Consider the following 27,778-nt stretch of genomic DNA (forward strand, 5'->3'; position numbering starts at 1 on the left):
ATACTTATTACCCAATTTGCTTTTATGAACTGACCCCAACAAAGACTGCCGAAGCATTCCCATGAGTTCCATACAAGACTACAGGTTTATGGAACAGTTTGCTTTTTAATTATTTGGACTTTCATAGATTATATTTTAGCAGATACTCCTGGGTTAGAGTTACCCCTGTTGGTGCAGGATTGTAAATTCTGATTCCATCATGTCCAAGAGGGCAGCTGTCCTGGAGAGGGAGTTTTGCCCCAGCTGGGGATACACAGAAGCCTGCCAGTAGAGATTCCTAGGGGGTGTACTGAAAATACTGCATAGCTTGAGTTCCTAGATCCTGTATTATCCCAAACCAAGCTCTATTTGTTGGCTAGCACAGCCCACAGTTCTAAGATCCCCAAGGCAGAGGGAGAGGGTACAAACAGCTTGTTCCCCAGCAGGGCTGCAGATTGTGTGTTGCCAGGATCCTGCAGTCTACATTATCCCAGCAGAAGCTAAAAACAAATCTAGTCCGTAGGCTTAAATAGCTGCGTGCATGAAACTGGGTTGACAACACTTTGCTATTATTTGTTATTTTCTGCCATATGCTAAGCTAACATTTTTCCCATGTGAAAATCAAATTATAGCCAATGACAGGTGTTGACTCTCAGAAGAGCCATTTGGGCCCCAGCATTCCCAACGGCAAAGGTACAAGCAGGAGCCTGAAGTATACGCCAGCTTCACCTTTCTGCTAAATTAGTGCTCTGTTAAAAAGAAAAAAAATCTTTTGAGGTTTCAGAATTTTTAATGTAATACAGCTTGACAGCATACAGTGCTGATTTGCTAAAATACTCAATTCATGTTTCCTCAACGGAAACTTAAACTTAACAGACTCTGTAATTCATAGCTTACAAACAGCATTATTCATACAAAAAGCTGTGGAGATGATGAGGACATTTCTCTAGAGTATAACAAAGTAGATAATTTACAGAATGTTTGGGAAACAGTCTACAAGTCTGTGTATTAAGAATGAAATCCAAACTATCAACAAAATGTGTGGTTACTTGATTTTCCAGATTTAGTGCATATTTTTTTTTAAAAAAAAGTGAACCAACCATGAATCAATTAGACTTTAAAAAAAAACACCCCTTATTAATCACCACCTCTTTTTTGAAAGCAGCCTGGTTTTTATAGTAATTTATTGCTAAATGTAATACCACCCATAAAATCTGAGCTCATCATACCCAAGACCTTACTATATATTTGAAACCAGTAAATCAAAGAGTCAGCTTTGCTTGCTGAGTTTGATTACGGTATTTGACAGCTCTGGAGACTGGATTCCTTCATTTATCCACACGCAAGGTAAATTACAGGCAGCAATTAAAGCGTCTTCATATTGCCCTGCCAAATGTACCTCAAACCTAACTTGGAGGGATAAGCCTCTATGGTTAATTCTCCATGTCCAGTCTGTCTGATTTCTCTGCTATGATTGCCACCGCGTTTCTAGCCTCAGCCGTTCACAACGGAGCTACTGAATTTATTTCACTGGGACTATGCTTTTAAGGATCTGGCACAAAGATGCCCATTACTTTCAACTGTGACAGGACTACTGACCACTACATCTTCAACCAACCACTGATTTCCACTTATGCCACTGGTGAGCCAGATATTACTCAAACAAGTAGCGTAGAGAAGAAAAAATGCTTTTCATTACCAATTCTCTCCCCACCTCATCACTTTTCATTTTCCTCCTCTATCTTCAATTACAAATATAAAGTAACTGGCTAATTTGTCTAGAGGCTGATCAAACAGATATTACAAAAATTAGATTTTATAAATATGCAACCCTTTGACAACAGAAGGAAGAGAAGGTTTTACAGCCTGCTTATTTGATACAAAAATTATTCCTTGGTGTTTTAAACATTAGGCACCGTAAAATAGTTTCAAACAACTTAATACATGTATACCATGCTTTGGCCACACCTGAATAGCACCATCTCTTGAAAAAACACTTAGCTTTTAATATATGTTTGCATGTAAAATGTATAAGAACTTAAACTTTAGGATAGCATTCACACAATAAAGTCTGCTTAAATTATGTAAAAAAATTTAAATATTGTAAACCAAAGGCAAAAGGAGTCTATGACCAACATCATCATATTTCTGTTCATTCAAAAATGTGTAGTGCAGGAAATCTTTGGTTTTTCAATAGAATTCATTCCAGCTTCCTTTCATTTTTTACACGGTTACATCCATGTCTTTTAGACCATAACACACTGATGTTTATTCAGAATTAACCACAACATTCCCAATTTTGAAATGATAGTTCATCTTTCCACCCTTGTAAAACCTAATTACTTATATCTTCAGTGAAGGTACTATATAGTTTAAAAGTCGCTATGTACTTGCCATAAAATTTTAATTCACTTTCAGATTGAAGTCTGTATTTTTTAAAGACCTAAAACGTGATTTATTGTAGCGCAAAAGTGGGCACAATAATAGGGGATTATTCTAAAGAAAAATTTGTATATTGTAAAACTCTACATACAGCACGATACAAAAATCTCATTTTTCTCCACACCACCTATATATGGCTTTTACAAAAACGTACGGTATTTATGTTCATTTTATGGATATTGGACAGTTAAATCAGTTGAATTATATAAGTCACTGTAAATAGACTGTCTAATTCCTTAGAACATGCTTTTACTTCTGTTATGGTCCAATGGTCAACACTGTGCAATCAAGTATAGTGCAATTCAAAAATAGCACAATCAAAATAAAACCTAAGTTTCGCAATATTACAAAAGAGTCCACAGCTGTTATGTACAGTGACTATTGTCTGCTAATTTCTTTTCCTAGATACAAAGCTCTAAACATTTCTCTTTAAAATAAATGGCTTGGAATAACAGCATGAATCTACTATCCAATGCAAATTAGATACTACATTTGTTAAGTTTCTGGATAACATGCGATGATGGAACAAGAGGACCCTTCGTCAGAGTGGAAGGTAAAGATCCATCTAGTACAGTGGTCACTATTTCACAGGAAGTATGGTTGACAGCTGTTTTTAGTTTAACAGAATTCTCAGTTGCAACCTGCCACAGGAGAATACGTATATAATTTCAGAGCTGCACAAGACTGCTTTTCCTAAACATACTACCAGCATGTCTTAAACAATGCATGTTCACTACTGCTAGAAAACTCCTATGTCATTTAAGGTATTTAGATATACATTTTTATACAAGAATATAATCTAAAACAATGCTGATGAACATACTAAAATCAATCTAAAGATGTCCAGTTTAAACACATCAGAACAAAGTACAGTCTTTTAGAATATTCAGAAATGTAAGCTACTTTGGAGGCTTTTTTGGTTTAGTACAGATGTTGATTTTTCAAGACACCCACCCTTGTCTTTTAATTAGTTCTCCTCCAAATGTATTGGAGAGCAGAAACAGCCCTTATTCAAATCACGTTTTCATCAGAAAAGGGATGACTTTTGAGCTTTATCAAAGTATCAATAAAGCATATTAGCCAATCAAGACAAAAAGGAACTGCAACTGTGACAGCTGTGAAAGATTTAAGTTCAGTGTATATGAACAAGAAGGCTGAAGTAATAGCTACAAAATAAGAGTCCAACTGTTGTGTGAAGAATCCCTTTTCTCTAAATCATTCTCAAAAATATACAAATCCTTCCATTTAAATAACCATCCCCACCTTTCCTATCAGAAACATACTCCATTGTTTGCTCATTGATCCCTTCATGTATCATTCTTTGAATACAGACAACTACTCCACTGATTTCAAAATTTACATTATTTTAGTGGAAAGTATAGCTAAAGTCTTGAATATAAAAAAAGTTCTCAAAAAACTGATCTTGCAAAGTCTAGTGCAGTTACTATGTCACAAATTGAAATACGTGATGCATACCAGACAGATCTAAACATAACTTTACTAAAAAGGAATGGGGTTTCCAGTCTTTTCCCTTCTACCCAAGTAAATGAAGTCTGAGATTGCCAACACCCATGATTAGCAGATGCGCCTTGAGGACCTCTGAAATCTTCACACAATGCAATTCTAGCAGCAGCAAGGTTTACTGGTAGTCTCCTTCAACCCTTCTCTTGCGAACTGTGCCCATAAGAAAAGAGAAAATACAATTATAAAATCTGTAATAACTTTCTTAGGGATTTCCACAATATCTCAACAGCTAACAGGACAATTAGTAGTCAACCTTTTAAACCATAATTCTTTCAGCTATGTAAAATTTCATTCCAAACAGTTAATTAACATTTAGCACTATTCATCATTTCAAATTTGCTTATTAGCAACTCTGAGTACCTTATTTCGATACTCATGAACAATTTAAGATTTATATGGTAAGAATTAGAATATAATAATGTCATATCACTTGAAATATGGTGAGCAGATTTAACAGTTATTCTTGACTTCATATGTACCATTCTCTAGCACTGTGCTTAATTATAGTTCTAATTAGGAATATACAAAAGCTTCAGAACACTCGAAGACTTGGTAAAAAAAACTTTACAATGTTAACTCATGTTCAGTAATCGGATAATCTTCGGTCCATTATTAGAATGAATAAATTTTCAGAAATCTTAAAATAATTACACAAGGGATGAACAAAAAATTGGTGAATAAAGTTACTAAAACTCACATGCTATTTACAGTTAAAGAATATGCAGTATTGACTGAATGATTGGAGTACGCTTAATGTTTAAAGTTATGTTAAACTGATGTTCTACGTAGCATATAAGTGAAATAATCAGTTTGTCTTGTATTTTCTCTTTCCCAATCAAATTAACTTCTCCTTTTTTGAGCAGATATAGCGGATTTGAAAGTGGATTAAGAGTTTTAAAAGCCTCAAGTTAGATAGGATGTTTCCACATTTTTTTTTTTTTAATTAGAAGGTACTATACATTTGCAGAAAACCACACAATAGAACAGTGGTTTAAATACTTATTCATATGATAAATTTATAATTTTTATTAATACATCTGTTACAGTTTTATATAAACCAAATTGTTTATCTTCAGCTTTGGTTCAAATTAATGAACTGAAAAGTTTTAATGCTATATTGTAAAATCAGAGTGGGATAATCGTTTTTCACTGCTAGAAAAGATACTCCACTGATGCTCAAATATGGAGTTTACAAGTTTTAGTACTTACAGAGACCTACCATCAAAGCCTAAAATGTACTACTCATTTAAAAAGTAACCTACAGATATTTAAACTGTTGCATTCTTAGGCTCTCTCTCTCACACTCATCTCTATTTTTTTTAGTTTGATCGCAAAAGCAGATGAAGTGGTTCATACTACTGGGCCATCTCACTGTAGTCCAATCATGCAGTTAAAAATAAATTGGCACAGGGTCTTGGGCAAACAAGAACAGGGGAGCAGGACAGCATGAGACAAACATGGGGAGAAAAGATGTAGACAATTTGTCAGAAGAAACGTACAAAGACAGTGATGTGAGACTAAACATTTCAATTTCAGTGCTCAGTACCCAACTGGGTATTCACAATAACCTGTCTCTGTAGCTTCAGGGTTGGAGAGATGAAAAGGCTTTTGCAGAAAATTTTACTTGTATACTCCAGACTAAGAAAGCAAGAAAAAAAAAAGGGAAGATATCAATAGAAAACATAGAAATAGATTTTCAGCAATTAAATGCTAAAATCAGAACTGGTGAAAAACAGGAAAGTTCACAACTAGCAGAGAAGCACTTGAAATATAATGATACAAGAGAAAAGATCAAATCAATTGTTCTCAAATGTAGGCCATTTCAGAGGTAGCTATGTAATATGTCCGGTGCCTTCCTGCTCCCTTCAAATTATCTCTTTCCTCCTGTTCCTCTCTCCTCAGTCTTTCACAGCTGCCTAACTTCCCCACAAACAACTTTCCTCAATGGGAGGCCCTGGACCTATCACCAGCCTCTCAAACCTCAGGTCCCTGTCTCAACAGGTCCCCCGCTGAGCTTCTTTGGGCCCTTGGAAACTATTCTGGCAAGCACCTGCCCTACTTCCTGTCCTGAAGAGCTACCCCACCTGCACCATGGGGTGTGTGGATGTGTAACCAGAAAGAGGAACCACTTAGTGGGGGGCGGGATAAAAAAAGGCAATTCTATTTAATGTGGGGAATTTAGTTATTATTTAGCTAGAGGCTTTAGTGTAGGTATATATAAATGCATTACTGAGTTCTCACATTATGTTCATAACTAAGCTTCAAGCTTCCTGATTCAGTTAGTTAGCCACATCTGTGGTGATATGTCCTGGCACCCTGGCAATAGGGATTAATTTAGTCTCTCCACTGGGGTAATAAACAATAGGTGGGGGTGGCCTGGCCTCCCAGTTCACAGTTGCTGCAAGATAGGGGATATGCCCTTTACTTGAGTTTAGGCAACTATGCACTATCCCAAATCAATGGGTTTGGATGATCAAGTAACAGGGTTATTGTTCATTTTTTCTATTTTGCCTGTCAGAACAAATCCACCATCAAAAGTGCTCTTCATCCTTTTGGAATCCAGGAGCTAACACCTTCCAGAAGAGACAAGGAAAGTTTATTTTTTAAAAATTAGTAATTTCAATGTATCCTTTAAAGAAATACTGAATCTTATCCAGGGCAAAGCCACATGTATATGAAACTGTAAGGCATGTTCTGCTTATGTCCTGTCTGGAATTCTTATTTTTTTTGAGTTTTAGAGAATACTGAAGAATTCTGGACTCTAGCCTGGGAGCCTGGAGAGTGCGAAAACTGAAGAAAAGGGGGAAATTAAGAGAGGAAAAAAGTAGGAGAGTAGGACTCAAAGTAAAGGAGAAAACTGGAGTAGGATTATTTGTGTATTGGGGCGCCTAATTAAAACACAAAGCAAAAATACTATCTGTGCCATTAGTTCATTCAACAGTCTACCAGAGAGGTCTTACCCAAATCATTATTTTTTGTAATAGCTGCAGCTGCTCTGGTTCGTGGTCCCTGTTGTGTGAAATGGTATCCAAATTTAAGGATATTTGTATTCTCCTCAAGCATTTTGGCAATTTCCATTTCTACAGGTGTTCCCAACTGCTGCCTCTGTTAACAAACATTACAACGTCAATGTATTCATATTCATTTCCTACAAAAACCTAGAATATTTTTAGTATACTTAGGTGACAAGTAGTTCTCTTCATACCTACTGATTTGAAAGACATGACAAGTTCAGATTACTGGTCTCTATTTTAAGCACCAATCACCAACTTAACTTGGCACCAATATAAAGTGGATACCTATTTGAATTTTAAAAATCAAACTTACGAAGTGCCCTAGCCTCATACCCCTCAGTTAGTTATACGCCTTTATTCTCCTTCCCATTGTTGGCTCCCTCTATATTTTATTGTCTGAGGCCCATATGCTGGCCCTAATGGTGGCACTCTTGCAAGTTTCCCCACGCTCTTGGGTTTCCTAAAAGGTACTGTGCATCCTGGAGCACAGCAAACAGGAAAGCCCCAATGTTACCAAGTGTGGAGCATCTAGCAAGATACTAGTAGCTAGAGACACATTTCTGGACCTGTTGGACTAACACCGTAAAGGTAAAGTGGATCAGAAAAAATTTATTCAAACCAGCATGAGAGTTCAGTTAAGGAGGTTTATTTAGGCTCACCCATTAAAAGCAAGTTTTCCCCCTCTGCCACCACAATATAAGAGCAATCAGTTGTTTAACAAATTCTGTGTAATAACCAGAATACCTCAGTGTTTAGTTAGAACACTGGCAAGAAAGTATGTCAACAAAATTTTAAGAGGCAAAAAAGACTGAACTACTTCCATTAAGATGCAAAAAAGAGGTGGCACATATCAAATTATGTTTTTCTGCTGTAATACCATGTTTCAATTACAAAACTGCCTAGGAACATGGACAGTTCTAGGCTAAAACTCTTTTCACATAGAAACTGCAGAATACACTCTGCAGTTAAATTTTTATATTGCTTATTAGTTAAACTTGAGCTTGTTTACTCATTTTAAAGTACACCAGCAGCATCTTAAACTAAATATTTAAGAATATTTTGTTCTTTTTATTCTAAGCAATGGAATCTACAGGGTAGTTAACCTCAATTTTCAATGCTCCTCACTTGAGGATGCAAAGCCCAGAAGTTACCCAAAAGGGAAGTCTATTCTTAAATGAATAGAACTATAATTATATAGAAATCATAGAAATGAAGGGCTGGAAGGGACTTCAACAGGCCATCTAGTCCAATGCCCTGCCATACCTAGACCATCCCTGACAGGAGCTTGTCTAACCTGTACTTAAAAAACCTAAAGTGGTAGGGATTCCAGAACCTCCTTAGGTATGCTCTTTTGGAGAAGTTTTTAGGTATCCTCTTTTGGAGAAGTTTAAGAGTCCCTAGGGAATTCTCCCTCAGAACAGGAATAAGCCCCATCTCTTGCTCTGATATCTGAGGCTCTCTCTAGATAAAAAAAAGTCTGGTTTTAAAACACGTTAGCAAACATTTAAAAACCCTAGGACCAGGGCCAGCTCTAGGATTTCTGCTGCTCCAAGCAAAAAAATTTTTGGCCACCCCCGCTTTTTTTTTTTGTGCCCTCCCACCCCCCGGCTCCGCCCCAACTCCACCCCTTCCCAACCCCTTCCCCAAATCCCCAGCACCACCACCTCTCCCAAGTGTGCCGCATTTCCCCACCCCCATTGCTTCCTGCAGCTCCCCCCCCGCCACAACCCTCTGCCCTAGCTTACCTCAGCTCCACTGAACACACCACTGCTCTGCTTCTCCCCTCTCCCTTTCAGGCGAGGGAGAGGCAGCGCATTCAGGGGAGCAGGCGGAGTGGAAGTGAGCGAGGGTGGGGGGGAGCGCAGGAAGGAACGGGGTGGGGAAGAGAGGAACCGCTCCCCTCCCCAGCTCGCCTCCGGATCCCCTGAGTGCGCCGCCACTTGGCTTCTCCTTCCCAGGCTTGCCACGTGGCAGCAAGCCTGGGAGGGGGAAGAAGCGGAGAGGCAGTGGCGTGCTCAGGGGAGCAGGCGGAGGCGAGCTGGGCCACATTTCTAGGGACAGCATGGCTGGCGCCGGAATGTCGCCCCTAGAAATGTGCTGCCCCCAGCACCTGCTTGTTTTGCTGGTGCCTAGAGCCGGGCCTGCCTAGGATAGACATGGCATGTTGTATTTTAACATGTCTTAGAGCGAACCATAGATTTCCTCTCCCCTCCCCCCAGCGTTCACCCTGCCCAGCTAACACGTTAAAAACAGGCTTTGACCTGTGATCTCTACATCCTGTCCAGTGGGATGGCTCTCTAAAGTATCCTGACCCCCCCGCCCCTCCACTGGAAAGTAGAGAGGGAAGTTGTGTGACAGGATAATGCCTATCCAGCCCAGCCGTCTTCCATTTCATCCTGTGTTTTAAAGGCTTCTCTCAGCTACTTTAAGTATTGCTGATTTCCACCCCCTCCCCTTTGATCTTTTTATTTTGGGTGGTTGGGGGTGTGGGGGAGGGGAAAGGAGATTTCCACCTAGCCTGCTCCGAGCTCCACCACACAGCTAAGTTTTTAAAAATATTGTACATAAATTTATGTACACATACCATTTTTCTCTTCCCCCATCCTTAACCACCATATAAACTACATAGAAATAGAACATTTATTTTTCATGGGTTCATCTCTTCCTCTATTTTAAATCCTAATTCTTCATTTTCAAATATTCCCATTGCTTGCTGGGAAACTATTTGAATGATAAAATATTAATGAATAAGTGATGAATAAAGCAGCCCATCATTTCCCAAGAGCCATTTAGTCCGCCTTCTTCAATGGATGGAAGTGTCCAGTAGAGGAAAGAATGGGAAAAGACTAATGTTTACATTTATTTAGGTACAAAACTGTTTTGTTTTTAATTGAAATATTTTTGAAAAGGTCATGAATCAGCAGCTGTTTTCTCAAAGGTGGATCAGTCAGTCAGAGTAGATAGAGTGAGAGCACAAATAATTCAGCTATAATCTTATTATAGCTTCACTTACCTGGTTATCGATTTTGACCTCTGTCAGGGTTTCATTCTCTTTTAGTGCATCAATCAGTGCCATAATGCCAACCCCAGTGATGAAATTTGATTCTATATTTAGACTTTTCAAGTTTTTGTTCACTCTCAGCATATCTGCAAAAGCCTTGAAAAGCAGGAAAAAGTAATGAAAATTAAATAGCAAATTATACTACAGTAAACTTAATATACAGGACCAGACGGAGCTATACCAATTTACACCATTTGTGGACGTTGCCCAAAATTGGCAACACTTTATAGGTTCTTAATGTAATTTCCCAGCCTTTTATCATTCATTTGAGACTGGGGAGAGAATCTTTAATCAGCCTTTTCCAATGCAAACAAGTTTTCATTTGTATAGTACACAATGAGGAAAGAGCCTGCATCTTACACTTGTTGCAAACTAAAAACCTTCACAGAATATAAATTGTCTCTAATTAGCACATTGGCCCAAATCCACTTTATAAGCCTTTGCAGAAAACCCTCCACAGCACACAATGAAATATAAGCTGTTCAATAGAAAAGATTAAAAAAATAACTAACGTCTTGTTTGCCTAGCAAGTGAAATTAGATTTGAAGGATATACAGCCAGGAGATTTGACTTCCAAAACACTAATAATCTCTGCCCATTTGATCATATAAAATACAAGAGACCTGCTTTTAGTCACCAGTAGCCAATAAAGTACATGTAATTACAGCTGGTTGGAAAATGTCATTTTGTCAAAATTAAACTTTACATGGGAATGCATCTATTTTGACAAAATTTCAAGTAGAAAAAATTGAAACAGAATTTCAATAAGGTCAAAACATATTATATTAACTTAAACCTCAGTGAATTAGGACCTTCGGGGCCCATTGTATTAAAAATAAAGTTGTGTATGCAACTCCTCTAGGAAGAGGGGATTCTAATGTAATTCCTCCAGTTATCAGTCCTTGGAAGCCACATCCCCCCAGAAGTTGGCATATACTAGTTCAAACTGGATTCTCCAGGGACTGGACAGATAAAAAGGTTTTTTGGACAAATAGCATGGACAGTCCTTCTTCCTAATCCAGCAAATGGACAGGACCACTGGGGCATGGGGGTCCCAAATCCTAAGTGAAGAGTTGGAAGGACTGGTCCACTTAGGCCCCATAAGACTGTGTGCTTGTTCAGAGTTGAAGCTGTGATGAACGTTGAAACTACAAGGAAATCATCTAGATGAGGTTCTGAGGTACTGCTTCTGCAATAGTCCGTGTTGGAAGCGGTGATCTTGGAAAGCTTATTAGCATGGGTCTAGATTTATTTATTTTTAATACATTTTCTCTGTAGTGCTTTTACCTTAAGGATAAAATAGGCTTGCATTGGAAGTGCTATGTGGTACCTTATAACTGTGGGCAATTACTCTGTTATTAGTCCCTGAAGAGAAAGTAAGCAGGCCTGCTTAGCCAGAGTCTCTTGCTTGGATATCCCAGTATAGTCAGATGTATATGCAGCTTGGAAATACTCCGGTTAAAAAGAAATATGACGTGTGTCTCCCCTCAAGAGAGATGACAGCCGGGGAGCCTGAAGCCTAGAGTGGGGTCTGTTGCTGGACCAAAGAGGAGGAATACAGGTGTAGCTGCCCTGAACTGTGACACCTAAACACAATGGTTCTTCAAACTGAGTCCTGCATACACCACAGGTTCATGGAATGAAACTGACAACTGAGCAGTGGTGGACTGGTTGTTGAGAAGGGACGGGGTCCACATGAGGCTCTCTCACAAAGTGGTCTAGAATGAAAGAGTTGAAGAACCACTTCCCATTCACCTAGGAGTTTTACAGCAGTGTTGCTGTTGCTGTGTCAGTCCCAGGATTTCAGAGAGACAAGATGGGTGAGACAGTATCTTTTACTGGAGAAGTTGGTCCAATAAAAAAATATTATCTCACCCACCTTGTGTCTCTAGTAGGTGCTGTCAAAGCTTCTTTAACTTCAGGATGCAAGGGGAAAAATTGTTTTCATCCTCTGCATTACCAGGATGTTTAAACAGCTTTCAGTTCAAATCAACCCCACTTCCCAACCCACAAGAACCTACTTACAACAGCAACAGGGTCATTGCTTCGAGTGGCTGCAAGGCTGAAATTCTTCACATGGGTGTTGGTTTCCAAAGCCTTAGCAAATTCTTTCAGTGTTGGAATTGGGATGTTCTTGAATTGAAAATGAAATACACACATTTTGTACATTACATTATAGCCATTACAATGATTTTTTTCTACTCAGCTCCTCCCCATTATCTCTTTCTACAGAGAAATATACTGGGATACCAGTTCTCCCCTACTGGTATCAATAACCAAGTCCCACAGCACAGGTTTGGATGCGGATGAAGGGCAAAATCATATGCTCAACTCTTTGCCTTTTCAAATCACCTATACGCTACCTTTACTGTACTCAAGCCAGTACCACATTAGAATTAGACTAAAATATCTTGATCTGTAAAAGCTACCAGAACAAGAAAAAGTGTACAAATTGAATATTCTTCTAAATGTGTGTCTGCATATTAATCAGTATCTCATTAAATTCTTCATATTCCACAATCTGAGAAATGAGGAAATGGAATTAATAAATAGAAATTACTTCTGAACACTAAGTAGATCCAATTACTGAAGTGTGGTTATCTCTGTTCTCTGTTACACTAATTCAGAAACAACTGCTAATTTAGAGTTAGAAATATGATTTGGTGTACTAAAACTGAATGGAATGATTTTGGTCTGACACTGCTAAGAAATTTGCAACTCATTTTGTGTACATTTGTACATTTTACAGGTGTGTATAATGCCCAGGGGTTATGTTGGATATATTATACAAAATTCCCCATCCAATTTTCTGCTCTTAGTGGAAGCAATAAGAAACTTGGGTTATTTATTGCTTGCCAAAAATGTTACGATTCTGTTCTGAACAAATTAAAAAAAAAATTCTATTTTAATCTTTTTTTAAAAAGTTTGACCGCCACATTTATTACTAGAAATAACCATAACTAACAGCATCTTTTATATAACACAGTAAGATACTATATACAAACATCACTCCGTTTCTAATAACCATAATTGATAACACTCCTCCGTGAACAGAATTAAATAAAAATTTTAGTTCAAAATTTCTGATTTGAGATCACATACCCCACACATTTATTGGAAAAATTGATGCATTTACAAATTAGCCTATCAAAGATGAGTTGTGTACTTCTAAAACTAGGACAAAGATTGGATTATTTATTTTCAAAGATATGCTCTAGATCAGTGTTCTCCAACCTTTTTAAGCACAAGATCAATTTTTGAATTTAAGATCAACCCAGGATCTACCCTGATCCTTGCCCGAGACCCTGCCCTGCTCACTCCATTCCCCCCTCCCTCCGCCCCACCCTCACTCACTTTTACAGGGCTGGAGCAGGGGGTTGGGCTGCAGGCTCTGGGCTGGGTTCGGAGTGTGAGACGGGGCTCTGGGCTGAGCCTGGAGCAGGGAGTTGGAGTGCAGGAGTGAGGGGTGCAAGCTCTCCGAGAGAGTGCTGGGGCAGGGGTGCAGGAGTGGGTGTGAGGTGCAGGCTCCAGCCAGGAGACCCTTACCACAGACGGCTCCTGGTTGGTGGCACAGCAGGGCTCAGGCAGGCTGCCTGCCTGACCTGGTCCCATGCTGCTCCCGGAAGCAGCTGGCTGCTGACACATCTCTGCGGTCCCTGGGGGCGTGTGGAGGGCAGTGGGTCTCCATGCACTGCCCGCCCCACCCCTGCAGCTCCCATTGGCCAATTCCCAGCCAATGGGAGCTGCTGGGATAGTGCTGGGGTTGGGGGCAGCATGCAGGGCCCCCTCACACACATGCCCCCTCCCAGGGGCCACAGAGACGTGCCAGCAGCCAGCTGCTTCCAGGAGCAGCTTGGGGTCAGGGCAGGCAGACAGCCTGAGCCCTGCTGCGCAGCTGGACTTTTAGCGGCCGGAGATCACGATCAACTAGCAGAGGCTCTAGGATCGACTGGTTGGTAACCACTGCTCTAGATCAAAAGAAACAATTTTGGGGAAGCTCTATGGCTTGTGTTACACAGGAGGTCAGTCAAGATGATCACAATGGCCTTGGAATCTATGTACCTATAAAAGACGCACTGAAAAGTTTTTAGGTGAGAAAAACAATGCAATTATTGTAGCCTCCTAACAATTACCTTTATATTGTTCAGATTAACTTCACCAAGACGAGAGTCATTATCTTTAATCCTTTGCAAACTCTCCTCTACTTGTGTGGGATTTGGTGGTTCATCTGAAAATGGTATCATCCTTTCACCTTTTACTGCATCTGAAACATAAGACAAGGAACATGAATCAATAGAGCCCATCTGTCATAAATATAAAGGGAAGGGTAACCACCTTTCTGTATAGAGTGCTATAAAATCCCTCCTGGCTAGAGGCAAAACCCTTTCACGTGTAAAGGGTTAAGAAGCTAAAATAACCTCACTGGCACCTGACCCAAAATGACCAATGGGGGGACAAGATGCTTTCAAATCTGGAGGGTTGGGGGAAGGGGGGAGCAAAGGGTTTGTCTGTCTGTGTGATGCTTTTGCCGGGAACAGATCAGGAATTCAGCCTTACAACTCCTGTTAAGTTAGTAAGTAATCTAGCTAGAAATGCGTTAGATTTCCTTTTGTTTACTGACTGGTAAAATAAGCTGTGCTGGATGGAATGTATATTCCTGTGTGTGTGTCTTTTGGTAACTTAAGGTTTTGCCTAGAGGGATTCTCTATGTTTTGAATCCGATTACCCTGTAAGGTATTTACCATCCTGATTTTACAGAGGTGATTCTTTTACTTTTTCTTTAATTAAAATTCTTCTTTTAAGAACCTGATTGATTGTTCATTGTTCTTAAGATCCAAGAGTTTGGGTCTGTGTTCACTTGTACAAACTGGTGAGAATTCTTATCAAGCCTTCCCCAGGAAAGGGGGCGTAGGGCTTGGGGGGATATTTTGGGGGAAAGACGTCTCCAAATGGGCTCTTCCCTGTTCTTTGTTTAAAAACGCTTGGTGGTGGCAGCATACAGTTCAAGGACAAGGCAAAGTTTGTACTTTGGGGAAGTTTTTAACCTAAGCTGGTAAGAATAAAGCTTAGGGGGTCTTTCATCTGTACCCTAGAGTTCAGAGTGGGGAAGAAACCTTGACACCATTGAACATATTAAGTGTAATAAACGGTACACGTATTAGTTATTACATCTAGGCAACTAGTCATCTGCCGAAAACTTTTATCCTCTGCCCGTCCTGCCAAAAACCAAGCAACATCACACCATGCTGTCCTCTTTTGGCCATAATTTCACACAGTAACTTTTTTTTTTTTATATACAAGTCCTTTGTCACTTTCACAACAGGTTTTTGAAAAAACAGATGGGAATTGGATTACAAAAGAAAATATTAAAACCCAGACTGAATCACAAATAAAATATATGTTCATTCATTCCACTTTTACAAAAAGTGAGTATATTTTATCTTTTTATTAATTTCTACCCTTTCCACAGCTCATCTAACAATTTAACATTTTATATACAAGCTTACCTTTGACTTGGAAACAAAATGCTTTTTTTGTATCAAGAATATAAGTGTAACATATTACACAGTTTATGCTGCAGTAGCAAAATGTCTGGATACTTGGTATTGTACACAGGTTTTTATTTAGATCTCGACTATAAATACTCACCTGTGAAGCTTTCATTGCTGACACCGTTACTACTTCCTACTATGTCACAGAACTGAGTGTTTGTTATCAAGTTGTGCATTCCCAGGATAGCTGTAAGAGAAGAATTTTACTGTTCTCTGCTGTTTAAATTCAGAAGCTGAAGAATATTTGAGAGATTAATAATTGCATTTGGTTGGAAAGTGTCAGCTGTTCAATGAAAAGTGTTTGCCATTTTCTTACCAATTCTAATAATTTAAAGCCATTAAGAGCTTTTTTACTTCTGTTTGGCCTGCCCCTTTTCAAAACAGCCATCAAAATCCCACCAATAGACATCATACACCACAGCCAAGTGTGCAGTTCAACCGACATACAACAGATGCACATCATTACACTGTTTGCTGCTTTGTCAGTCTAAAGCTAGTTTTACAAGGCATATAGCACCACGTTCCCACATTTGAGGAAGGGATGTAACACACATTTACTCAAAAAAGCTGTCAGTTTGGGGGAAGATCTTGCTTAACCCATTTCTTACTTCTTCAGACCCAAAAAAACAATAAAATGGTGAAATATTTTGTTTGGGGGGGAAGATAATTTGTGCAATGCTTTTTCTACAAACCTACAACAATGTGTAACATGACATGGTTCAGTTTCTAAGACAACTAGATTTCATGAAGCAGTAAAGTCCTTCAGGCTTTGCCAGGTTTCAGATGACAAAGATACAATAATATTTACTACAGAGGATCAGGCTTTTATGAAATGCACACACACACCCATGCTTCAAAAAACTAACCTGCAAGGTCACACAGTTCTGTATCTGTGGCACTTGTCAAAGCTTCCTCCAGTTCTGGATCAAGAGAGACTTTTTCTTCTATGAAAGACTGTACAGGCTTCTGTTTGGGGATAAATATTTTCCCTGTGTGTAGGGGAGAAATAAAGAATCTGAAATTCCTTTGTATTATATGGTTATTCAGTTTTACTCATCTCACCATATTATACATATACACACACAAGTTCTCCAGCCTGAACTACTGCCTTATAAAAACAAGTATGAACCGTCACTAGCTAGAAGACTGAAATCAGCCCACCAAACCCAAGAATGCTAACGGCAAAGGGGCTGATTTGATCAAGTATGCTGGAATTAATTTCTGCCTAATTTGTTTTTGGAGAGTTGGAGTGAGAAAGAGGGTGCGGTGATGGGAAAACAAACATGAAGATCTGGCATTGTAAGTAATGTGGTATCCCAACCCTCAATATTCATCTTTTAAAGCAAGATAAATATTTGCTAATATTTTATTTTCCATTTATATTAAGTTTTCTCTACATTCACCTCTCTAGTAGTGCTTCAGGATTTACAGTGACCGATATTACTAACTGCACCAGGAGAGACCACTACCTGGAAGAGTTCTAACTTGGACTCATCAGGTAGGAGAGATACCAAACCTTGTCTGAAGTTTCAGATTAAAATGTATTCATTTTATTTTTAGTGATGCATATTCTGCTTCTGATTTTGGATGCAAGGGCTTTAAAATGAAAAAAGCCCCTATCTGAGCAGTCCAAATCAAGGGCAACATACATGAATAGCATCTGAAGAAACTGAAAAGGCAAACTAAATTTTTTAGATATTTGCATACCCAAGGATGCTCTTTTCTAAACTGAGGTAGGCCTTGTAGCAGGGTCAATGAAAAAAACACTAGTTAGAATAAGCAACTACTGATTGCGCACTGGTTTCTCAGTTATTGCAGATGGAAGATGGGAGAAGTTATTTTTAGAGAATGTGCAGTATAAATAGTACTCTGGGTAGTTCACATAAAATACATAGTGTACATATATTTTATTATTAATGTACACTAATATGTACATATATTACATTTATTACACACAAAAATACACACTCAAAAGCAATGAGCGCCTTTGGAACTTGACATTTAAGGCTGCAGAGGCTAAAGCTCTCGTTAATATGCCTAATATGATTCTCCACTATTTAATATAGACATTCATTTAATTTCCTGGAGTTAAGTGAAAAAGGAAACACTTGAAAACAGAATAGTGATTTGTTACATGCCTTTAGTGATGTTTTCCCCCTTCTAACGAACCTGAAATCACTATTAAAAACTAGCACTAGACTAGGTATCGCTAAAATTTATATAAAACTTTACTTTTAAAACTTAAGAGCATATTTCCTTACTACAGAAACAATTATGGAAAAAACAGGAAGGCAATTAATATTGGTAGAATATGGCAAGTGCTAGCCATCCATTCCCCTTCTTTCAGCCCAAAGGAGGGTTTCATTGGGTGGGACTGCTTATTTATGGTTAGTCATGGAGGACATCGATTCTGTGACTTTACCAGACCTCCGTGACTTCAGCTTCAGATGTCAGCAGGTGGGACAATGCCTGGCCATGTGCCCCATCCCCACGGCTTTGGCCGGAGGCCAGAGCCACGTGCCCCCCTGCCTGTCCCCTGCTGCACAGCTTCAGCCAGAGCTGGGCTGTGCACCCTCTCCCCATGGCTTCAGCCGGTGCAGGGGCCATGTGCCCCCCTCCCTGACACTTTGGCAGGAGCAGTTCATCCTCATTCCCATTCCCTCCCTCCCCGCAGTGGGGTTGGGGCTATCAGTCCCCTCCCATGGGGCTCAGCCTGTCATTCCTTCCTTCTTCTCCTCCCCCCCCAATTATTTTTAGTAAAAGTCAGGGACAGGCAACAAACAATTCACAGAGCTGTGATCTGTCCCTGAGTTTTACTAAAAAAAACTGACAAAATCTTAACCTTAGTCATTGTTAACTACAAGGTGGAACAGACTGTTTAGTATAAGTAGTTAACGCATATTTCAGGGACCATTCAAGTGAAGTGGCCCATTAACACCGCCAGTCACAGGCGGAAAAGGAAGTGGGCAGGGGAGGAAAAAAGCAGTTTGGGGGAGGAGGGGTTGTTAGTGGGTTACAGATTGTTGTAATATGCCATAAATCTAGTGCGTCTTTCAGTCACTCTTCTTGCAAAGGACATTAGGTCCTTGGGAAGTGCTACAATACTATTCACATTAACATCCAAACTTAGAACTTAGTTAGGACCATTTCAATACTATTAGGTAACCACACCATAAAAAAATCTCAATTCCACATTAGCAATATGTACCTTATTCAACAGTCTCATAAAAATTTTTTTTTTTCAGATTCCTCAGTCATGCTAGTTAGTCCAGCTCCACTGTGACAGCCCATCGTGCACCAGGGGCAGGCTAGGTAGGTCACAAGCCAATCATCAGAGATATTTTCCTCATTTTGAATATAAATATTTGTAACTTGCTGTTTGGAATGAGACTAAGTTTAGACTTTTTAAATACCTCAGTGACATGGGATTTTATTGGTGTGTTTTTGTTTTGAATTTTGGGATGTTTAAACAACTTGGGTTTTAAAATTCAGAATCTAATGCATTAAGGCAGAATCCACATGCTACAGTGAACACAGGCAGCAGTAAAATTCCCCACAAACGATTATGGTTGTTTGCTGTGCTCTCTATAATGCATTGATGCACCACCACAGCAACAGATTAAAGAGCAGTCTATTGATTTTTGGTTTTCCTCCACATAGATGTAGTTGGTATAACAAGGCACCCTAAGCCACAAACAAACCAGTGCCAGCATCATGAAGCATTTTCATTTCTAAGTATTCTCATTTTGGGGAGTTGTACAATAGGGAACATTAACTCATGGGATGTTCAGTGCACATCTGAAAGTGGAAAGCAAACCTATTTTTTTTTTACACTACTGTACTGAATATAGTCATGATATAGTAGTCGGTAATGCACTCCTCCTGGCTCTTTTATAGATGCTATGTGATCCTTGATGCCCACAGAGCAATCAAGAAAAAGTGATGTTACACTCCTGATTCATACGGAACAGAACCTTGGAATGAATGGGAGATTTGGGGGTATTAAGTGATATCTGATGTAAAAGCGTTGATTAGATTTTTGTCAGCTGAGAACCAAAATGATCGTCTGCTAATACCCCATCTACTAATAAATGTTAATATATGGGAAAACACGTCACTTGCTTGGTCACGTTTTAAATAACCTGTGGATCATCCAGGGCAGGATATGCAGGATTTTATAGAGTATGATATCTATTGTTGCAGTTATTTTGAATAAATAATTTTAATTAAGATGAGGCACTTGATAACATTTACAGATTGGCAAATAAGCCTCAGAACTTCAGAACCCAAAAGGGAAAAAAACCCTGAAAACTGAAAGGAGGTAAAGTTTTGTTTTCTAAGTAACTGCAGGCTTGTTAAAGAAGTGAATGCATAAGCATGTCACATTTAATCTGCAGAGAGTCAGTGGGTTTCCTGTTCATTTCCCCTCCCCCACATACTAAGTGGGCTTTTTCTGTGAACGGTGACTTCCTGCTAAAAACCCACAATCCCCAGGGCACCTCAGGACTTTATGCAATTTTTGAACCGGTTTTATCAGCACAAAAGTCCATATTTGTATAGATATAAGGTGATATGAAACAAGCTTGTACAACTATTTAAGTTTTAATTCTTCATATTCTGAAACTGCCAGTACATATTGTTCCTCTGACAATCTTCCCATTGGACTCTATCAGACTCTGGAAGTCAGCGCTCTCATCTACTTTTTAAAATAAGGAGGCGGGGATTTGAGCTAAATGGAAGAAAAGCGGGCAAAGGTTTGTGAGATGGTACAGCTTTGTGTACATTTCTCTGTCTAGTAAGTTCAGAAAGTGTGCTTTAATAAAGTTTTCAAATGAAGGAGTCAAACACTGGCTTCTGCTGGATATATTTTTGTTAGTAGGTCTTTAGAGCAAAGCTAGAAGTTGTACTTGTGCAGGAGCTGTGGAAGCACCATAAAAGGGAGGAGAGTGTCCACAGATGCCCAAACCGTGGCCCCACCCCCACCCTGCCCTTTCCCCTCTACCCGTTCTGCCGCTCCCCCAGAGGTCCTGCCCCTGGACTGCCCTTCCTCCAAGACCCCGCCCCTTCCCCCGTCACTCACCCTTACGGCCAGTAAAAAGTGTGGGGGGGGCCATAGCCTCCTGATCCCCTGTTTCAATGCCCCTGCATGTGTGTGATCAACCTTTGGTTAGTTTATCATTTAAGTCACAGTTTCTCAAACTTGCATAGTTTAGATCACTTCTTAACAGAGCTGGTTTTACGGCGCATTCATGAATGCATAACATCCTTGTTTCAGAGTAGCAGCCGTGTTAGTCTGTATTCTCAAAAAGAAAAGGAGTACTTGTGGCACCTTAGAGACTAACAAATTTATTAGAGCATAAGCTTTCGTGAGCTACAGCTCACTTCATCGGATGCATCCGATGAAGTGAGCTGTAGCTCACGAAAGCTTATGCTCTAATAAATTTGTTAGTCTCTAAGGTGCCACAAGTACTCCTTTTCTTTTTAACATCCTTGTGGCAACTACAGCAAACGTTGCCATGGAAAGTAATGTAAGGAATGGATGTTTAGCTGCCTTTAATGCAGTAAGCGCTGCGATTCCCTCCCCCCGACCCCCAAGCTTTGGCTCTTTATTTCATCTCCCCTTCTGCTTCTCATAGCTAGAGGCAGAGGAGGAGGGGGTCCAGCATGGGGTGACCAGCTACCTTTCCATAGACCCCCTGCAAGTGCTTCGTGCACCACAGTCTAGGAACCTGTTTAAAAGGAGGGGGGATGTCAGAGAGGAAGGAAGAAGATGGTTGTCTCTCTCTCAGGATAAAATTCACTCTAGCAGAGGGCCTGCTGAAGACTCTCAATGCCCCCTGTGCCACACTTGAGCCCTTTAGGATAACCTGCAAACTAGTTTGGGAGGAATAGAAAAGTAGAGAAATTTTTATGAAAAACAAAATCTGTTTTTATAAATTAAAAATGTGCCTGGTTGGTCTGGTCAAAAAACACAAAAATGAAGAGGTCAGAGTGAGGACTATTGCACCTGCCCTTTACTTGCAGCCTCAGGCTTCTTCCTTACTCTTCAGCACTTGCTGAGGCAGCAGGGAACAATTTTTAAATTGTTCTAACATTGTTAGGCCCAGTCCAATCCATCCGGCTTAACTGTGCTAGAAGCAGTTTTGGGTGTAAACCAGGTAAAGGACTTGTGTAGACGGAGCCTTTGTGAGAACATTTCCAACAAACCTCATCTCGCCAAGACCAGTAATCATGTCTGTTCACATGTACATTGCACATGTGAAAGCAGCTTAATTTTTCAGGTAATGAGCAAATACTTCAAGACAATTTAGTGTATTGTTCAGTTACTTCAAGGATAAGACCTCTGTGTCTTAGGAAACAATGATCTAACTAGAGGCCCGCTGCCAAGAGAGCTTTGGGGATATTTTTTCTTTATACACGCACACTAACACAAGCACTTTTAAAAAGACACATCTGCACATCAACCCATGAGAGCTATGAAAACCATTTCTTTGACTATCTGGGAATATTCCATGTTTTAAAGGTTTGATCGCATGATGAAATGTGACAGACTTTGCTTATTTGGAAACCACGGGATACTTCAGTATTTAATAAACAACGTGATATAAAAAAAGGTAGATTATAGAAATGGTTAGTATTTGAACACCACTGAAATATTTATCTATCTTGCAACAAAGCCCATTGCCAACTGTGTCCACATATCTATTCAATAGTCTACACGGAGACACCATCATAGGGCCTAATCACATCAGCCACACTATCAGAGGCTTGTTCACCTGCACGTCTACAAATGTGATATATGCCATCATGTGCCAGCAATGCCCCTCTGCAAGTACATTGGCAAAACTGGACAGTCTCTACATAAAAGAATAAATGGACACAAATCAGACGTCAAGAATTATAACATTCAAAAACCAGTCGGAGAACACTTCAGTCTCTTTGCTCACTCGATCACAGACCTAAGAGTGGCTAACCTTCAACAAAAAAGCTTCAAAAACAGACTCCAACGAGAGACTGCTGAATTGGAATTAATTTGCAAACTGGATACAATTAACTTAGGCTTGAATAAAGACTGGGAGTGGATGGGTCATTACCCATAGTAAAACTATTTCCCCCCCGCTGTTCCTCAGATGTTCTTGTCAACTGCTGGAAATGGCCCAACTCGATTATCACTATAAAAAGTTCCCCTTCCCCCACCCCCACTCTCCTGCTGGTAATAGCTCACCTTACCTGATCACTCTCGTTACAGTGTGTATGGTAATACCCATTGTTTCATGTTCTCTGTGTATATAAATCTCCCCACTGTATTTTCCACCGAATGCATCTGATGAAGTGAGCTGTAGCTCACGAAAGCTTATGCTCAAATAAATTTGTTAGTCTCTAAGGTGCCACAAATACTCCTTTTCTTTTTGCTTATTTATCTTGATCAATCTATTTTGTTTGCTTCCTGCTATTGCATTTAGGATCAGTTGTAACCCAAACTTTCCAGGCTACAGAATGTACTTCGACTTCCCCATGCCTTCTAATCTCATTTTATGTACTATGATTCTATGCATGATGGCAACTAGTCTAGGTTTCAACAGACATGCTATATTGCCTCTGGCTTTTAATAAATACAGTAGTGTATTGATCAGTACTCACATGTGTCCCCCATATTAAAGCAGGTTTCAGAGTAGCAGCCACATTAGTCTGTATTCGCAAAAAGAAAAGGAGTACTCGTGGTACCTTAGAGACTAACAAATTTATTTGAGCATAAGCTTTTGTGAGCTACAGCTCGTTTCCCCTCTACCCACTCATTAAGGGCCAATCCTGCAAGGTGCCAAACACCATCAACTCATTGAAGTTAGTGGTAATTGACAAACTGTACATCAAGAAGATTGGACTCCAAATCAATTTCATTGTATACTAATCCTGGGACCAAAGCATCTGTTGGGAACAGAGGACAACTGAACAGTATTTACTCTGTCCTAATGATTCCTTACAGAACAAAGAAAAATAAGGGCAATAAAACTGAACATATCTTCATGCCCTTCAAGATTAAATATTTCATCAAATCAACATTCAAGATTGTATCCACCATTTTCCTTTATTTTAATAATGGAGAAATGCTTTGGCTTGTCAACCTTCTCGTACGCATCTTTTGAACACAAATGAATGCCAGCTTTGTAAAATACAGGTGATAAATCTCTTCCTCACAGAGCCATGGGGCCATTCAGAAACAATATTTACTACTTATTCTTCATTAGAATAAAATTCTGAAAGGCACTTGTGTATTTTTCCAAATCCCAGCTACATAAATCCATTTTCTCATGCTAGCTTTCATGTAAAAGTGTCTTGCAATACAACAGCACTTAACCAAATGTCAATTTGTTAAACTTTCACCTCCTCTTAAACTCAAAGCATCTTTAGGCATGTAAGTTCACCTCACAAAACCACTGTCCCCCACCCCCACCCCCTTTAATCTCTCTCACATTTCACAGAATAGTTCCCTAAATTTCCTTTAAAGACCAGCCATTTGTCTGAAAGACAAAATTGGGTATAATTACAATTGGGGGAATTTTCCTGCAGAATAATTCTTGATGCTAAAAAGGCCAAGAGTAAATTTAAATCAACTTAAGCCAAGTGACCTGGGTCAATCCAGATAAATAATGCATACAGTTAGAGTTTTTAGTCTAACATATTTACTGTTATGTTAAAGCAGAAACAATGTTTTATGACCAACCAATCCATGAGGTGAAGAAGCCATAGTAAGAATGCAGTGAGTGGGGAGGTGATTGGAGGGAAGGACTAGAAAAATGATGCAAAGCCTAGTTTACAAAATATTAGCTAAATATTAAGACAGACCATAGCACCTTCCACATGATGATTTCAGAGGGGATGCAAGCATTAATAAATTAATCTTCACATCACCCTATGCGGGTAGGCAAGTGCCTGCTTCCCTAATGGTGAAATGTGATAATGAGATGTTAAGTGGCTTGCCCAAAAACACACTGGTTTCACAGCCAGGAACAAAACCCAGATCTCCTTACTCCCAGCCTTGAGCTTTTGCCTTTTTGCAGGGAGACATACAGCTACTTGTTCTGAAGTTACTGCAGCTTTTTAAAGTGACACTTCCTGGAAGAAAAATGTGTTACATCAATCTTTTGCCTGAATTATTTCTTCAGGCAACAATGGCTTATTGTATGTTTCAAAACTTAATCAGAACAGTATGTGACTTTCAAGTTCTTAAAACCGGTTGAAAACAAAGTCATTTTTTTAGAAGGGATGGGTGTTTGATAGTACGCTTTTAGAAACAAAGCCAAGCACTAGAAAGAGTATTCTGTACTCGTTTTACATATGATTTGTTATGCTTCACACTACTATGGCCCTGTTTCTCCCATTACCTCCAAGTGCTTTACAATACGATTTCAAGCTCATCAAGTTTCACAAGACAATGAGGTAGGTAAAGGTACTAAACTGTAGAGGAATCGTGACATGTTACAACCCTGGGGTTAATCATGCAGTTGTTTAACAGTGCACGTCAACCCTAAATTATTTCAGACACGAGTGAAGGAGAACACCATATTCAATTCAAACAGCAGGGGAATTTAGGCAGGCAGAGTATAAGTTACCAGGGTCTGTGCATGGCCAGGATATTGTATTTAAGGTCTCCCATCATATACTATTTGAATAATGATGAAGTGAGCTGTAGCTCACGAAAGCTTATGCTCTAATAAATTTGTTAGTCTCTAAGGTGCCACAAGTTCTCCTTTTCTTTTTGCGAATACAGACTAACACGGCTGCTACTCTGATACTTGAATAATGTCAGCACAGAAGCCCCCAACATCACGCTGAACATCAGTTCAGAACTGACTCCAGATTGAAATGGTATTGATGAACCTTTGAGTGGACACATGTTCCCTGCACAGTCCTGATTAGCTTACGAGATCCACTAGGATTACAGCACAAGGTGGGATCATTAAAATAAGCATCCCATAGAAAATAGGCTTTTTGTAAAGCTTCCTATAATCAAGATAGCTTATTGGTGAAGGAGATTTATATAAAATAGCAGGAGGTGGGCAAACTATGGCCCGTGGGCCACATCTGACCTGCAGGACCCTCCTGCCTAGTCCCTGAGCCCCTGGCCCCTCCCCCGCTGTGTCCCCTCTCCCCCGCAGCCTCAGCTCGCTCTGCCGCCAGCGCAATGCTCTGGGTGGCTGGGCTGTGAGCTCCTGGGGCAGCGCAGCTGCAGAGCCTGGCGTGACCCGGTGCTCAGTGCTGCGCGGTGGCGGCGTGACGCGGCTCCAGACAGGCGGCGCGGCTGTAGCACTACCAGCCACCAGTGCTCCAGGCAGCGCGGTAAGGGGACACGGAGCGGGGCGGGGGTTGGATAGAGGGCAGGGGAGTTCAGGGTGGTGGTCAGAGGGCGGGAGTGTGGATAGGGGTTGGGGTGGGAACAGGAGGTTGAATGGGGGCAGAGGTCCCGGGGGGGAGGAGTCAAGAAGGAGGGGGGGTTGGATGGGGCAGCGGGGGGCAGTTGGGGTGAGGGTCTGGGGGCGGTGAGTGGGGATGTGTGGATGGGGTAGGGGTCAGGGGGAGGGGCATGCAGATAGGAGGTGGGGGCCAGGTCACGACCCCCTCCCCTAACCGGCCCTCCATACAATTTCCGAAACCCAATGTGGCCCTTGGGCCAAAAAGTTTGCCCGCCCCTGTAAAACAGGATAGGGTGATTTGTATTTTTGGGGGAGAGAGAGAACTGGATAGATTTCCCATCTAATTAAGTAAAAATTTAGAGAGTTAGACACAAGACTCAGACCAGTTTCTATTCTATTGTATTTGCTAGTAAAGTCTCTGTCCCAACAAAACGGCACATAGGGAGGCAGAAGCAGCCCAAATCAGAATTTATTCCAGCTAGTTTAGATTCCTGGTAAAAATATAAGCTTGAACTCACGTTAGACAAGAATGATTTGTCACAAGATGAGTGTGAAACATTGTCAAGCTAGGTTAATTGAACAGCTAAGCAAGATTCCCATTCCTCACCACCCCACATCTCATTTCCATCTATTCAGACTGAGTTCACTGAAGTTTTAAGTTTGTCTGTTACTCTGAGGGCTTGTCTACACTGGCACTTTACAGCACTGAACTTGCTGCACTCAGAGGGGTGTTTTTTCACTTCCCTGAGTGAGAAAGTTTTAGCACTGTAAAGCGCAATTGGAGATAGTGCACCAGCGCTGGAAGCTGTGCTCTCAGCACTGGTAGCTACACCCCTGGTGAAGGTGTGGGTGTTTTGTTTTGTTTTTGTTTTTTTAAAGAATGCTGGGAAGAGTTTCTGAAAATCAGGTTCCCTTAAAGTCTCAGGCTATGTACCCAAAAATTAAAGTATCTAAAATCAGTCAACTTTTTGAAAATCTTAGTCTAAACGTGGCAGCAAGCTAAGGTTGAATTTTGACAGTCAGCATCACTCTCCCATGCAAGGAAAAAAATCCCCTCCCATCCCCCCCAATCATAAAACCAGAGCTGGAGGGTGGGGTCTGGAGAAAGGAGTAACAAAGAATTATGCTGTCCAAGATGTGCATAAAATTCCTCACTACTATACACTGCAAAAATTCTGTTTTCATAGCTCTCATTTTGTTGAAAAGTGCCTAGTTTCACTTTTTACAATATTTTTAATATATTCTTTCCATTTACTCCTTTTTTAAATTAAGCTTATCTTTTTCCTTGAAAACTAAAGGAAAAAGATATGGAAGGTTATTTAATAAGAACACTTTTTTTTTTTTTTTTTTTTAGGAGTGAAGAGATCTTTAATGGCTACACTGGCATGACACTGCTATATCTGAACAGCTTGTTGCCACTAGTAACACTTCATTACATAAAGGAAGTGACATTTGATCTTTATTCACTATGATTTATACTACAGCTGGATCCTTCTATTTTCCAGAATTAATCGAATGGCTTTGGTCTACAAAGCTGACAACAAGAAAGCCGGAGGAACTTTAGAAGGCATTCCCCTAACTGAGTGAAACCATATTTAAAACATCTTCTCCAGACCAGCAAGAGCTGGGAAATCTGAGGAGGCAGAGTTATCAGGCTGGGTGGTAAGTGGAGTAAAGAGAATAGAACATTACTTTTATTACTCTCTTAGATCTTTCCAGCCAATTTAAGGACTGCTTCCACGAGGTCCAGAGGGAGCCATGTCTAACCTTTCTCAGCTAGACTAGAAACAAGGC

The 27,778-nt window shown here is 40.1% G+C and overlaps 1 protein-coding gene across 5 annotated transcripts in view; it reads right to left on the reverse strand.

Moving 5' to 3' along the window:
- Positions 1 to 749: 749 nt before the first annotated feature.
- The window catches only part of LOC119862599 (tropomodulin-3-like), a 46,975-nt gene continuing 19,946 nt past the window's right edge, over positions 750 to 27,778 (reverse strand). For 3 of the 5 annotated variants that reach the window (XM_038419581.2, XM_043493766.1, XM_043493767.1), the window contains exons 4-10: positions 16,439 to 16,561; positions 15,670 to 15,759; positions 14,154 to 14,284; positions 12,046 to 12,153; positions 9,973 to 10,116; positions 6,906 to 7,050; positions 750 to 4,095 (exon numbers count right to left, since the gene is read on the reverse strand). In XM_038419581.2, coding sequence (XP_038275509.1) covers positions 4,061 to 4,095; positions 6,906 to 7,050; positions 9,973 to 10,116; positions 12,046 to 12,153; positions 14,154 to 14,284; positions 15,670 to 15,759; positions 16,439 to 16,561 — 776 coding nt within the window. In that variant the 3' untranslated portion in view covers positions 750 to 4,060. Of the gene's footprint in view, positions 4,096 to 5,513; positions 5,584 to 6,905; positions 7,051 to 9,972; positions 10,117 to 12,045; positions 12,154 to 14,153; positions 14,285 to 15,669; positions 15,760 to 16,438; positions 16,562 to 27,778 lie in introns of all 5 variants that reach the window. The other 2 variants (XM_038419579.2, XM_043493768.1) reach the window with 2 other exon arrangements.

The sequence above is a fragment of the Dermochelys coriacea genome, chromosome 10 (genome assembly GCF_009764565.3).
Source record: "Dermochelys coriacea isolate rDerCor1 chromosome 10, rDerCor1.pri.v4, whole genome shotgun sequence".
NCBI classification, from domain to species: domain Eukaryota; kingdom Metazoa; phylum Chordata; order Testudines; family Dermochelyidae; genus Dermochelys; species Dermochelys coriacea.